At 40.0% G+C, this 16,363-nt stretch overlaps 1 protein-coding gene across 2 annotated transcripts in view; it reads left to right on the top strand.

The window, feature by feature from the left end:
* The window catches only part of lingo4b (leucine rich repeat and Ig domain containing 4b), a 28,157-nt gene extending 12,255 nt beyond the window's left edge, over positions 1–15,902 (top strand). For both annotated transcript variants that reach the window (XM_034145852.1, XM_034145851.1), the window contains 2 exons: positions 12,192–12,297; positions 12,950–15,902. In XM_034145852.1, coding sequence (XP_034001743.1) covers positions 12,962–14,773 — 1,812 coding nt within the window. In that variant the 5' untranslated portion in view covers positions 12,192–12,297; positions 12,950–12,961 and the 3' untranslated portion in view covers positions 14,774–15,902. The remainder of the gene's footprint in view (positions 1–12,191; positions 12,298–12,949) is intronic.
* The last annotated feature ends 461 nt before the right edge of the window (positions 15,903–16,363 follow it).

A 16,363-nucleotide genomic window follows, 5' to 3' on the forward strand; every position in this document is an offset into this window, starting at 1 on the left:
AAAGGCAACTATAATGCAGTGTAATAAAACTACTATGAACAAAAGCTAGTGGTTCATATTAGGCTAGCAATAACGTGTTTATAATTGCAATCGTATACGGGTATTCTGCTACCATACAATGTAACTTGCATGAATACATTGTTTTGCGCTAGCATACAGCTAGCCTCGTTAGCTACATGCAGTATATGTACGGTCACAATGTACGGTAAATCACAGTACAGTATACTGTATGAGTATTCCGTGTGTGTGACTGCAGACATTCTCCTGCCATGACAAACATGTAAGGCCATCTGCTGACATTGTAGTTGATATATTTAAACGCTAGCAACGTAGCATCACAAAAATGTTTTTCTGACCGAAACTAGCTCTAGCTCCGTGTGTTAGATCGCTACGCCAGCTATAATGTAATTACGTTTCGCGACTGACCGGCAAATCACCCGGAGTATACTGTCAATAGGTATTTTGTGTGTGAATGCAGACATTCTCCTGCTATGAGATACATGTATGCAAGGCCATCTGCTGATATTAGAGTTGATATATGGAAACTCTAGCAACTTAGTTAGCACTGTGTCAATGGCTTAGCAGTCCAACACAGTTTACACATTTAAACAGTCTTGTTTGATAAATACACAAATAACAATGCAAACTTACAGGTTGTATACCCAGATCTTCCCCTGCTCCAAACGGTCCAAACAAGCTGTGCATATCCGGCCTCAAACTGGGCAATGTTTTGGAAGCTTTCGTCTGTGAAATGCCGGTTCTTCGAACCTCTGGAGGAGGAACACGCCGCTGCTGGTGTGGCCATAGCTCTTCGGGATTGGTCCATTTCGTTCCGGGTACCGCATGACATCATGCGGTACCCGGAAGAATCAAATGGGCAGTGACGTATCTCCAACGAGGCGTTTTGGGGAGGTATTTTCTGTGTTAGAGTTTTACTCGCTACAGGGTGTACTTTGAGGGTTTTGACTCTGCACACCGTTTACATGCATAAAAACCTTCATAACACACAAGGGGACGGGTAATAACCGGAAAAGCATGACATGGGAGCTTTAAGCAAAATTGGATATTAAATTACCTTTGGCATCTTTTTAGCAGACACAAATTCGTTTTTTTTCAAAATAATTGACTATAAATTCAATATTTTACATTTTGTCCAGTCCATTCGAGTTTGGTATTGAAAGCAGATCCCTCTATTTTTAATTATTTATTCTTATTATTACAAAACCTGAAACTAAACAACACAAATTAAATAAATGATTTTTCATATTCTTTTAATTTGAGACATTTTAAATAATATACTGTTTAATCTGCTGATCAGATATTACAAGAAACTTTAAAAAACTGCTCATTACTTTCTGAAATCTGCAGGTTTTAGAACAAGATGTCTCTCTTGTCACTGACACATATCGTCTTCCATTGCATTTTCAGACATGTATTTGTTTATTTAACAGATTTGCGGCTCCCAACACAGTCTTGTTTGTAAGTCCTGTCCTCAACAAACCCACGGGGGAAGACCGGGGGACGCTTGTTTTCCTGCTCTGCCCCGACAGCTGTTCTGCCAGCAAACCTTTTCATATTTGCTGCTCACATGCAGAAGGTCTCGGGGGCCGTCACACTGCAGCAGGTGCTAGAAGCCCATGAAAAAAGAAACACACACACACACACACACACACACACACACACACACACACACACACACACACACACACACACACACACACACACACACACACACACACACACACACACACACACACACACACACACACACACACACACACACTCTGACACATGACACAGAAAACACACAACAGTGAAAAGGCACCAGCGCTCGCTCGGTGATCCCCGCTCTGTTGTTCTGTCCCCGCCGCTTTAATTGGGGATTTGAGCCGGCATCTTCTCACTGTGACGGACTAAAAATAACTCTTTGAGAAGTGTCAGAAAACACAGCCGCGCTCAGACTGTGAGTTCTCTGTCAGATGTTGCAAACATGGACACAAATGGGACTTGTATTAGTTTCAAATAAGTTCCTTTTTGTTCTGGAAATACAGAAACACAAGCATCTCACTGCAAAATATAGGCTACATCTAAGGAATGATAACTTTATAAACATTCATGTGCATTCTTAAACTTGCATTGAACATATTAAAACGTCAACTTGCAATTAACCCCGCAAGACATACTTACTAATAATATGACAACAAATACAAAACTTGCAAGCTACAGATGTTTACATTACTGTTATTATTCCATGTAAGTGAAGACATGCATTGTTTAACTTCCAAAAAAATGAAAGAAATCCTTAAATCTGCATTATCCATAATCATCCTTAAAAAGGTATTTATCCCTTTTGTTAGGGGTATTTCCAACGTATTTATGTGCTTTCTTAAACTTGCATCAAACATGATGTGTCAAAAAGTTTAGCAATTAACACGCGGCAGAACACAATGACTAACACTATCTTATAATTGAGCGAGCTACAGGTGATAACACTACTGATATTAGTCCTTATTAGTAAATAGGTGATACAACACACTCATCATTTAACAATAAAACAACAATAGACATTTGATATAAATCTCAAATTATCGATAGTTTCTTTCACTAGCACATTTGTTTTACATCCGTGTTACTTCTTTAATACATATTTTTGACGCTTTTGCTCAAGCATATCACTGTCACGTACAGTAGTATATTGTCGGCTAGGTCTAATGAATGATGCATCTGAAACTATTTAAAATGCACTTTTATGACCCTTAAACTGACCTAAGTGCCTGTGTGAGCCGCACACACTTTCATCCCAACTTCACCTGCTAAATATAACAGTTGTTATTGCACATGAACATCTATTTTTTATTTCAGGTTAATCAAATACAACAAAATACAAAAGTGCCCATCACAAATAGTTGACGAGTTTCCCCCTTCCACTAACGTCCCACTGGCCCACATTTGGCCCAGGGAATCATGCTCAGGGTTTTCCAAACTTAGAAAGAAACGTCAGCCGGCAGCACTTTTGAGGTCATGTTCCTCTTTCAGGTTCCTCAATACATCAATCAAATGTTATTTATATTGCCAAATATCACAAATTACACATTTGTCTCAGGGTGCTTTACGGTGTGTACAGCAAACAACCAACGTTTGTCCTATTAAGGCCCGGACACACCAAGCTGACACCAAAGAACTGACACAGACGGACCCCCGACTGTTGTGTCGCCTCACGTCTCTGCGTCTTGGCCATGTGTCGCACTGGAACACACCGCAAAGACTTCAGCCGACGGCCAAGAAGCACGTACAAACTGCGCATGCGTGAGTGGCAATAACTCTCCTTACCAGCAGGCGGCGGTAGTGTGTATTCGTCATTCAAAAGAGGCAACAACTGGAAGAGAGACTGCGTGATACACCGAGAGAAGAAGAACAGACTGTGTGATATAAACAAACAACAAATAGCGTGTGCGTTCCATTTTCACTCTACAGCGAGAAGCTCATGGGGCTTTCCCGAACCGGTGTCGCCGTTTCGCTTCTCATGCACTGATTCGCTAGCTGAACAGCCAATCAGAGTGATTTATTTTGCAGACAGCCTTTGGCCGACAGCCCCTGGGTTTTCGGCCGAAAAGGTTTCGGCACGACTGAAAAGACACGACGGTGCAGGACACACCAATCTGAGTAGGGCGTGTCGACGTTCATCGTCGGCCTAACGCCCATCGACGGCCAAAATCGGCTTGGTGTGTCCGGGCCTTAGACCTCAGCAGAGAACTAGGAAAAACTCCCCAAAAAAACGTAACATTATTTGAAAATGTGTTATAAACCTCTGGGAAAGCAACAGAGTACGATCCGTCTCACAGGGCGGACAGACGTGCAGTAGATGTTGTGTATAGAGATGAACAAACATAATACAAACAACATAAGCAAACCAAATCAAAAGAAGATAATGTGAAGAAATATTCAAAAAGCTTTGTACCTCTTTCAAAGGAAGATTTCGCCTAAAATCACATTTTAGAGTCACATGTTCTCATGTTCTGCTGCAGTTACAGGCAGAGATTGAGAAACCACACAGAAGGCAACACATGTGTAGGCTTCAAAATTGGCAGGACCAAAAATGACAATTCCTGGCAAAGAAACGCCCATGGACACTGCCCAAAAGAATGGGCATAACTAATGAACAGAAGAAGTTAGAATCTTCTAATCAGTTCCGATACAATGATAATAAATGTGTGCAATTTTCTGTGTTGAATGTTTCCTTCAATGTTATGGTTAGCAGTTCTTTTTCATGAAATAAGTAAATAAATCAAGCTCCGTTTTATTTTTTTATGAGCAAATATCCCCTATTATAGTGTATATAAGTCTCTAATTAGTGACATATATCATTAGCTGAGGTTGTGTTGATTTCTGGGATGTGTAAAACTTGATTATACTGTAAAGAAATGACAATCTATATGGCAAAACACAAAAATATACAAAAACGGAAATGTCCTATGTGGGTCTGAGAGGGTTAAAGAGATCACAGAAAAAGCTAATACAAAAATGCACGAGAGAAAAAGGACTCAATTTAAAATCATTGCTTATTCTCTGCTACTCGCTTCACTGCGAAAAGATAACAATATGTGTACTGCTGTAGATTGCTTTTGTTAACAGTTTTGTGAAGGACATTTGTGAATGGAGAGTTCCTGGTCAGCATCGTAATGAGCAAACAGTCGTGTTGACACCTCAATAATGTGATTCCCAATAACATTTTGTTTGTTTTTTCATTTCATTAGTCGTTTAATCAATATAATCCTGTCGTAATCCCGTCCGTCGAGGGAACATAAAAACAACTGTGCAGGGCCGAGTGATGACTCAACATGCAGCCGCGGTGAACAAAGTCCTAATTTTAACACAGGGTGGCAACTGTCCTCAGATTGATGTAAAGGTTTTGAGCGGAGAGACCTGGTGAGTTGTGTCTGAGCACCGAGAAGAGAAAGCAACCACAGCTCAGTCAGGGACATCATTTAAAATACTTTAGAAGAGTGGGAGTTCACCCAAAAGACGGCTAGACTCTGCCAAAGGATTGCTGAAGAGACGATACATCCGATTGGCTGCCATATTGTTTGCTTTTTGGCAGCGTTCGGGTTTATTAGGTAAGAGTTGGCTTGCTTCAGGATGCTTTTTTGTTACTATGCAAAAAGGTTAGAGTGGTTACAGGGACATCAGATGCTTCATGGTGGCCAATCAGGCTTTGTTCTGTAAGCCAATCAAAGACATCATTATTATTTAACTGAGCTAATGTAAGTGAAGACATGCGTTGTTTAACTGGCAAAACTACAATAGAAATCCAATAGAAATCTCATCATTGATTTATCTATTGAACATTTTTGCTCCATAATTATCCTTAAACGGTATCCCTTTGTTTAGGGGTATTTCCAACGTATTTATGTACATTCTTAAACTTGCATCAAACATGATATATCAAAAAGTTAGCAATTAACACGCAGAACACAATGACTGACAATGTCTTATAATTGAGCGAGGTATAGGTATATCCGATTGGCTGCCATATTGTTTGCTTTTTGGCAGCGTTCGGGTTTATTAGGTAAGAGTTGGCTTGCTTCAGGATGCTTTTTTGATGTTATGCAAAAAGGTTAGAGTGGTTACAGGGACATCAGATGCTTCATGGTGGCCAATCAGGCTAGGCTTTGTTCTGTAAGCCAATCAAAGACATCATTATTATTAAACTGAGCTAAACGGAAATGATTAATGGACTTTCCTGGAACTAATACATCATGTAGGAAAAGCAGGATGTTGATCTACTAAAAGCTTATTTCTTATTATATGGCTGGAAACTGAAAGACAGACATAACAACAAACGGCTCATATAATACTTGATGGCCGACCAAACAACATTATTTTTAAAGTTAATTAAACATAAAAGAGTGGACAAACTGTCTAATAAAAGATAAGCAAGATGGAGGGAAGAGCAGGAATAAGTGTGACTATTATTATACTTTTTTGTGTTATTATTATTAATCATTCATAATAATACATTTAATGTATATAGCCCTTACATAATTGTACAATTTTTTTTTTAAATCCATTAATACAACCTCATTGATTAAGTTATTCACACAATTGGATGTATTTCCCTTTGGGTTTGTATTTTTAGTTTTTTTACATTTACTGTAGTATTTTCCAGATTCCTCCAACATTTTTAAGTGATACCCAAATGATATATTTAAAATAAATAATTTGAACCAAGGGATCCTAGATGTAGGAGTTTAGCCTATACTATCTAATTCATAACACATGATGAACAAAGATCTCTTTCCATTTGACATTTAGCAGCTTATTTCTGAAGTTTGGGATGTTTGAGTTATTTGGGTAAGTGTTATCCGCGGTGCATCATGAGTAGAAACACCAGTGGCTGTGCGTAATAGGAAATAGTTAGTGTCATTAACACTGAAACAGGACCCTCATGTGACACAGGGTGACAAATACATGGCGAAATTGCAAATGCATCCATTCCCTCACTTAGTAATTTTGAAGGACCGGGTCAGAGCTGGCCGTGACCCGGGGTTATGATGTGTGCAGAGACGCAATGCTGATCCCTGATTGGCTGCCCAACGTACCCACCCGGGATATCACACACCTGCCGGTCTGTGTCTCTCACAAGTGCGCTCAGGGGGGGAGATCAACACATTTCAATTGTGGAACCCACCCCCCCCATGTGACTTAGGACACTGATATTTGCTTTTGAAGTCTAAATACCTATATTTAATCCACATTAATATGCATGTGGTTGCAAAAAACGTTTTAAAGGTCTCCTATTATACTGTTTTTCATCAATATATTATAGGTCTCAGATATATACAAACATGTTTCTGAAGTGTTTGTCTGAAACACCAAACAGAACATTAGGCGCTTTCACACCGGAGTACTTTTCCCCGTACTTTTCCCTTTTAGTTCCGATAGTTCCTGGGATTTTGCGTTCACACCAAAAAGAGAACTTAGTTCATGAGAACTTTTCCCCCCTTTTCAGTGCCTGCTAGGCAATTTCTGATTGGCTGGGCGAATTGAAAACCACTCCCCGTAAAACTCGGAGAAGTTTTGTGCAGCCGCCATTGTATTTGCTGGCATTAGCATTATTAGCATTAGCATTAGCCCCGCGCACCAACGGAGAGAGACTAACTTATGGCAACACAAAAGAAAACAAGGGAGCGGTGGAGATGAGGAGGTGTTGGCGTTCTGGCGATTTACTCGGAAGGCTTCAGTAGAAGCTGCTGGGAGTCCCAGCAGCTTCTACTGAAGCCAGTCCCCAACTCCGGGGACTTCCGGCCGGGGACTCCGGGTGGCAGTATACGCCGTGAAGTTGTTTGCGGCCTGCCAGTAAACCCAAAGCAGAAGAAGAAGAAGTGACGTCAGCGGCTTCATTTGCGTAATCTTCCCTCAGGGAACTTATTCCGGTGTGAACGCGATCTGCTCTTTAGTTCCATGGGGAACATGGGGCATCCCATAATCCGGGGGGGCGATTTTGCATAATAGGTGACCTTTAAAATGGGACAAGACTGTGGTTTTGGTAGCATCCTTGTTTGGTTTGTTTTATTTCGAGTATTGATCACGTCTGAGCGGTTAAGTTAAGTTAACAGTCGATGCAGAAAGCAAACGAGGTAGAATCCTTTGGCAGAAATCAATAATTTGTTTATATGTGAATGATCCAAGAGAAAGAGCAGTAACAAGATGTCTGGAAGAGCAGTAAGGCCTTCACTGGACGATACAACCAATACAAGGGCCCAGATTAACATTTAAGTATTTATTTTATTTTATATTTGTATTATTATTTAATCAATTCATTAAATTATTTTAATTTTATGTTAGGGATTTAATACCCTACGTTCAATATTTCATAAATAAAACAAATCAAATACATTTTATAGTTCTTTAAGGCACTACCACCATATCATGTTGGGAAAAAACTCAATATTTGAATCTCATAAACTACATTAGACGTTAACATTTAAAAAATAGCGTGGTACAAAAACTACTTATAAATGCAAAAATGAAAGAAAATGTGAAAATTAGTTGTTTTTCAGATTGTTTTACTAAAGTCCAATAAAACTGCCCCCTTATCAAACTAATCGACTTTGTTATATAGCATTTTTCATACACATGGGGTAGAAATAAAAACAAACTAACTAACCCCCCTTCTCAGGAAATAAAGCTTCCTTCCAAGGAGCAACATATATCTTTCTGATTAATACAAAAACACTTAATACCTATGGAAGTCAATACAACAAGATTACAATTGTTAAATAAGAATAAGATAAGAGTAAAATAGTAAATAAAGAAAGCATACTGTAACAATTAAATAAGAACAGTGGTAGTACTATATTTGTATTACAGTGTTCTTAATATAGTTCGCTATCTGTGTACTTTTTTTTCTGTTTTAAATGTGTATATATGCACCATGACATCAAGTCAAATTCCTCGTACGTGTGAACCTACCTGGCAATAAACCCGTTTCTGATTCTGATTCTGATAGAATAATAATAAAATAGGAATAAAACTGTAAAATAAGAATTAAATTATATGAAAATAAGAATACAATGAGAATAAAATAAGAATAAGAAAGTTAAAAGAAAAGAATAAAACAGTAAAATAGCAATAAAATAAGAATTAAATTACATGAAAATAAGACCACATTTAAATCAATTTAAATATTCATTTTAAAGGTGGCTCCAGGGTTGGCTGTTGATTAATTGTTTTACAGTGTGAAGTAGAATTAGCGGCAGCATGGGTGTGTGCTGTGTCTGTGTATTTCGGTCTGAGGGGAGTCCTGGGAGTCTTAGAGCACAAGGTGTTGGGTGTGAGTCAGCAGCAGAAGCCAGTATCAGAGCTGTTTTTATGGAGAGCGGCGGTGAGATATAGACCGTGGGGCGAGTCTAAAACCGTCTGATGGAGGAGCTGCTGCAGGTAGACTCAGTCTGGGATTGTATATTTAAGCAAAATATATAATATCTTGTAGGGGTTGGAATCACCAGGCTCCCCACGATACGATACTATCGCGATACTTAAGCCACAATACGATAGTATTGCGATTCTACGATATGCTAAGTATTGCGATACGATATATTGCAATATTGCAAATCACATGCTTCATATCCATGTCCGTCTTCCCTTCCTGGTTAAAAAATGTATTTGCAATGTATGTAAAAAATGTATGTAAATAACCCAATTTGTGTTATTTGAAGCTGAAAAGGAGATGGCATTGTTTTTGTTACTTTCATTGCAATTGTATACATGTCTTAACGTAACTTCCTGTTTTATATACGACCATCTTTCGGAGGGATATGCTACAGTTTCTATAAAAAAAATACGTGTATCGATACAATATCGCCACGCAAGGTATCGCGATACTATGCTGTATCGATTATTTCCCCTACCCCTATTATCTTGTCTTCGTTTGAAAACAAGTTAGCTTTCTTTGAGTGCAGTTGAAGCTGTTTGGCTTTGAGTTCTCTGTGCAGATGAAGAGCGTTGTAGGTGCTGCGTAAAAATCATTTTGGAGAGTTTTTATTTCAAGGTTTCTGTTGCTTGCACTGGAGCAGGTCTCAGTGGAGGTTGTTGCAGAGAGAAATACATCCTTTACACTTTCCAAGCACCTGTTTATGCAACCAGACACAGGATAATGTTATTATGTAATATTTCACTCTGCAGCCTTTCACATTATTGGGGCTTTGTTTTGGACTTCTTTGCTCACAAATGTGCAGAAGCTTTTACTCTTTACTCAGTATTAACATCCTGTTACTGTTGGTTATAAAATGTGTTTGTTTGATCTGTCTTTTGACGTTCATCATTAAGGATTTGATCTGGTTCTGAGCACATTGAGTCGTTTTGGCTACCTTATCTTTCTGTATGCCGTTTTACTGAATAGTGATTTTGTTTTTAAATCTTCATTATTCAAATCCATTGTATAATTGAAGTATATTCTCCGCTACACCTTACTTCAGATTCATAACTCTAACTGTCTTTCCGGTTATGCTTTCCATTAATCTGCAGTAAATACAGCAGATTAAACATCCCTTTGTGTATTATTTATTAGTTCAACCCCTTGAAACTCTGAAAAATATGAATTTAATACAATTAAATGGGATTAGTTTTGAATTCTTTAGTAAACTGTAATGCCATTCTTTTAACCATATAAATCACATTTAGATTTTTCATCTCTACAAATGGTGAGCTAAGAAATTGGTTGGAAGACGTTTCTTCATACAAAGTCACTATTTTAAAACCATTATACAGTATAAAAACATACATAGTTATGAATATTTAAATAACAAAAAAATACAAGAGTTACTAATATTAAGTAACAAGTAAGTTGAGTTAGTAAGCCCAAAAGCACACATTTCTATAAAAAGACCTTTGCAATCTTGACCGCATACTCCAGTAAACTTTAATTTCCTCAAAAAATACATTTGCAGTAGGTCTGTAGATAAAAATAATACAAAGCGATCATCTTTACCCTGATTTTTTTTTGAACATTTTGTGATACTTTTTACTGTTCTGTTTTATGTTGTACTTAAAGGTGGGGTAGGTAAGTTTGAGAAACCGGCTGGAGATACACTTTTTGTTATATTCCATGGAATGCTCTTAACATCCCGATAGCAATGAATATTTTAAGTGCTTTGACAAAAAATCCATTAAAACATGTCATCTGTGGAAGCCGTAGTACTGTAAAAAGCACGACCAATCATCTGAGCCGGCCGGCTAAAGTAACTGGATGGCCTACCTGCCTGTCAGCCTTCCATCTGTGCACAAACTTATCTCGTGCCCTCATTGGTCATGTGTGCGTTCGTGTGTGTTGGAGGAGGGGCTCGATAAGGAAGTGGCAGATTTTCTCCGGTTGTGTATTTTCAAATTCTAGCGATCTCGAGCCGGTTTCTCAAACTTACCTACCCTACCTTTAATTATATGGTTTGTTAACTCATTTTATTCTGAAAGTATTTGCCCCTCACCCATACTTGCCAACCTTGAGACCTCAGAAATCGGGAGCATTTCAAAACCACCGTGGGGGGGGTGCGTGCTAGTGGATCGTGTATTAGATTAACATTAACATGCTTATTGTAGTTGTCAGTGCACTGCCTTGCGGCCTGTAGCACTATCCTTGATGGAGCATATGTGTGCGCTGGACCTGTACTATACAGGAAAGGAGTGAGCAGAGGGTCGAGTTGTTGATTCTTGTTGTTTTCTGTGACTTTCAGTTGCGCGCACTACTAAAGGGACGCGCTACCATGGAAACCAAACAATGGTGTAGCTGTATTAAAGTCCGAGTGGAAACAGTCCTGAGTAAATCTGATTTTGTCAGAAATCGGGAGAAATGCGGGAGAAATATGACCCCGGGAGGAAACCGGGAGAGGGCAATGAAATCGGGAGTCTCCCGCGAAAATTGGGAGGGTTGGCAAGTATGCCCTCACCCTGTTGCTTGCTCTGAATAAATACCTTTGTAGTTTGGTTTTAAAGGGCAAATCATATGTGGACACTTCTAGTCTTCAGGAGGAGGACATTTCCACAGTATAAAGTAAATTAAATTAGGTATTTTATAATCAGTTAAGTAGAGATGTAGGCTGGGTCTCTGCTACCCAATGTGTACTTTTTGTTGTGCTCACTATCATATCAAATTAAAGTATAATGATACCTACCGAGGGACCAGCAGAAATTAATTCTGGGACATTGGCAGCAGTCGAAATAGTATCACCATGTTATTGTCCTTTTGGGTTGTTGGAAGAGTTTAATATGACATCCACTGCTGTGTGTTTACTCATCAAATAGCAAGCTCAAAACACAAGAAACAATTATAAGCAGATTGTCTTTGTTGGTAGCCTACTCACATACTGTAACTGAAACCAGCTAGCACAAAATAATAATTTAAAACAGGGCTGGATCACCTACCCATAAAGTTGTATTTTATGTTTTCAATGAATGTGCTTATGGTTTGCGATATCAGAACAAAAAGAGGTTGCAGTACAAAGCTGAGATTTCTTATTTAAATTGTACTAGAAAGACACATTTCCAGACATAACGTTTTACAAATGATTACAGGGGGGATAAATAACCCTAACCCTAACCCTAATCTGCAGGGGAACAGTGGTTTATATTTCATGTATTTGTATTTATTCTTTCTTTTTGTCAAGACTTATTTCTCCCTCTCATTTTGCTCTTTTCAGGCAACTATAAAGGGCATGTTATTTGTGGAACCACATCTCTACCGAGGACTTAACTCAAATATTGCCTGCCACTGGTTATGAGAATCTGCACTACGAGACTGAAACGGTATGTATTGACACATGTTTAACCTGTCAAGCCCGAGAGTACCCTAATCCGGGTCCGGTGGGTCGTTTTTTCACGAAACTGTGTCTCAGGGCTTCTTAATATTTAAAAACCTATTAAAGGTGGGGTAGGTAATTTCGGAGAAACCAGCTCGAGTGCGCTAGAATTTTAAAATACACAGCCGGAACAAATCTGCCACTTCCTTACAGAGCCCCTCCTCCAACACACACGAACGAGCACATGACCAATGAGGGCACGAGATAAGTTTGTGCACAGATGGAAGGCTGACAGGCAGGTAGGCCATCCAGTTACTTTAGCCGGGCCGGCTAAAATGATTGGTCGTGCTTTTTACAGTACTACGGCTTCCACAGATGACATTTTTTTATGGATTTTTTGTCAAAGCACTTAAGATATTCATTGCTATCGGGATGTTAAGAGCATTCCATGGAATATAACAAAAAGTGTATCTCGAGCCGGTTTCTCAAACTTACCTACCCCACCTTTAATGTGTCATACTCACTTAATCTAAATGAGGAAAATAAATGAAATACAGATGTGTCTTTCTTGAGTTTTAACACAAAACCTATTTATAAAACATTTGAATTAATTGCCAAAAACCATCAGAGCTAATTTATTTGTGTGTGTTTCTTTTCAGGCTGGGGGTAAGATGTTTGTGGAGTCAGTCGTGCGATGGGGGGCCTGGAGCATCGTCTTCCAGTTTGTACTGGGTGTATCCGCAGGAGGCTGTCCTCCACGCTGTGTGTGTCGACCTGAGGCCAAAGAACTGATCTGCTCTGGCAAACATTTGACCTCAGTGCCAGAGGGCTTTTCCGGCGATGCCAGGCGTTTGGATTTATCCCACAATAAGATTAAGACTGTTGGGCGCCGGCAGTTTTCTGGCCTCCCGCAACTTCAAGAGTTGGATCTCAGTGATAACATAATCTCCATGATTGAGGTGGAGGCTTTCCAGGGGCTGCAGAACCTCAGGACGCTTCGGATTAAGAATAACCGACTCAAGATCATCCCCGTCGGGGTGTTTTCTGGCCTTTCCAGTCTGCGCTTTCTGGATTTGAGTCAGAATGAGATTCTGGTCTTCCTGGACTACACCTTCAAAGAAATGGTGAACTTGCAAACGCTGGAAGTCGAAGAGAATGACTTGGTCTTCATCTCCCAGCGGGCTTTTTATGGTCTGCAGAATCTGCAAGAACTCAATTTAGACCGCAGCAACCTGACCTCCGTTCCTACAGAGGCTTTGTCTCAGCTCCAGAGCCTGGCACGTCTTCGCATGCTACGCCTTACCATTTCTACACTGCCTAACAACGCTTTCAGACGACTACACCGTGTGCGTAGCCTCATCATTTCAAACTGGCCTGTGTTAGACACGGTGGCTAGCAACAGCCTGATCGGACTTAATTTGACCACGCTTGTCATCAGCAGCTGCAACCTAAGTGTTGTTCCTTACTCGGCACTGCGTCACCTGGTGTATCTGCGCTACTTGGACTTGTCCTACAACCCCATCACTGTTATCCAGGGTAATCTGCTAGGGGACCTCTTGAAACTCCAGGAGTTACACCTAGCAGGCGGGAGTCTGCTACGAATAGACCCAGGGGCCTTTAGGGGACTGGCCTACTTTCGCATGCTTAATGTGACGTCCAATCAGCTCAGTACTTTAGAGGAGAGCGTCTTCCACTCTGTGGGGAACCTGCAGGTATTGCGGTTGGATGGGAATCCCCTAGCATGTGACTGCCGGCTTCTCTGGGTGGTCCGTCGACGATTGCGCTTGAACTTTGATGGACACCAGCCCACTTGTTCGTGTCCCGACGCAGTAAGGCAGCGGGAATTCAAAGACTTTTCAGAGAAGGAGCTCCCAAGGCTCTTTACCTGCCGCCCTGCGCGTATCATGGACCGCAGGCCGCAGGAGGCAAGAGTAGAGGAGGGGACTACAGTTCTGTTCTCCTGTAAGGCTGATGGGGATCCATTCCCATCTATCACCTGGATCTCATCCCATAAGAAGGTGGTTTCTCCAACGGGGCGAATTAGAGTTTGGCCAAACGGGACTCTGGAGGTTCGTTTTGCCCAAGTTCAGGACAGTGGCACATATCAGTGTCTGGCGGGCAATGCAGCCGGCAATGACAGCCTAACTGTCGGCTTGTACGTGAAGGGGCTCCCTCGGAACCGAACCATCCCTTACTTTTCCGAGGAGGGCTGGGATGAGCCTTTAAACACCGAAGCTGCCAACTCCTCAGCTCAAATGGCCAAACCATACCCGTTTGACGCGAAGACCTTGATCATCGCCACCACCATGGGCTTCCTGTCTTTCCTCAGCTCAGTGGCCATCTGTTTTGTCTTCATGTTTTTCTGGAGCCAGAGCAAAGGTCAGATCAAGCACAACGCCACTATTGACTTTGTTCCTCGCTCCTCAATGGGTGGTGGAGGGGAAGGAGGTGACGGTGGGAGGTTCACCATGAAACTTATTTAAAGCCAAGGTGGAGTTGAAAGAGGCTTCCTTACAGACTGACTTCTTCTGAACTAAGGAACCCCGTTGGGACACTCAAGGACAGAGAACTATTTTCAAAGTCCTCTTTTGAAGGCTTCTCAACACTGACTTTACTTACGAATGAACCTAGCTTAGGAGCTTAGTTTAATGTCATTTTTAAAAAAAACTTAATTTTTACTCATTTTGGGATTAACACATGAAGACAGTGGAGGTTTGACACAGGTTTATTTCTTGTCAAAACATATCAGGTGCTTGTTTCATCATCCTAATTGTACAAGTGTGCTTGTATTGCCAATACAAGCCGAGTAAACACTTGCCCTTTGACCCTCGGGTTGCTATTTCTGCTTTCACACAGAGGATCAATACTGCCAAAACAGCATTGGCTCTAAGTGTTTGTGACTACTGTAAGCTATTGATACTTGCAATAAATATATGGAATAGACTAGCCAAATAATTTGTTGATCCTCAAGTTGTGAAATTGTGGCCATTTTGGAGTATGCTGCACTGGATGTGTGCTTTCTGTTACGGGTACTGCTTACTTTAAATGATCATGTAGCAGTGCAAAGGGAATGATTGCATACCATAATGTGAGTAGGAATGTCATATTTTACTTTTTAATACTTAAAACACACTTTGTCAGGTCCTTATTGGATCAATTTCTATGTTTTGTAACATATTTTATCATGTAATTACAATAGATTAGATGTTCTTCCATCAACAAATGCTATGATTTCTCCTTTTTTTATATTAAAACAAAACCTTTTTTTAATTTTCACAAAACAACACAAAACATTGACAAATATGTGCCTCAGCAACATTTTCACCGTTGACAGAGCGAATGGTCACCTCATCATCGTTATCTTGTAAATATTTAGGTCAAGGGCGTTTGTGTGCGCTGGCTTTATTTTATCATTTTATCTAGTTCTGGGGATTAGTGTCACTCAAATTTGGCACGATTGTTTGAGTTTAGCGTAACTGTGTAGATGCACTACACACAAATCAATGCTTTAGTATGCAAGAAGTTAATGATGCAGACATTCAGCATGGACAGATTTGTTTATTTAATATCTTGTTCATAAAAGACTGATTCTTTTTTTCATTTTACTTGATTAAAAACCTATATTTAAACCTGCCTTGTGTGTTTATTGCAAAAAATATTTTTGAAATGTTATCAAATGGGGTAAAAAAAAAAACCCTGATCCAATCATCTCAAAACCAATCTCCGTGTGGATCATTTCAACTATGACTCAATTGTTGGGAAATTGGCAAGAGAGACATTTTATTGCATAACCAAAGCATTTAATCTTTGTTATGTGAGTCGATTGTGAGGGCGCTGTGTTTCAAATTGACGTTATGGCCTCTTGCTGGCACACAACTGTATGATTGTTTTCTTTTTTTCCCGAGTTAAGACGTAGGATTATGTGTGTAGAGGAACACTGTTGTGGCTGTGTGTTTTCTATCAGAGCCACGTGTACCCCTGCTAAAATAAAAATGAATGAATCAATCAATCAATGTTTATTTATATAGCCCAATATCACAAATGTTACATTTGTCTCAGTGGACTTCACAGTT

Source organism: Trematomus bernacchii, unplaced genomic scaffold (genome assembly GCF_902827165.1).
Source record: "Trematomus bernacchii unplaced genomic scaffold, fTreBer1.1, whole genome shotgun sequence".
Classification (NCBI taxonomy): Eukaryota; Metazoa; Chordata; class Actinopteri; order Perciformes; family Nototheniidae; genus Trematomus; species Trematomus bernacchii.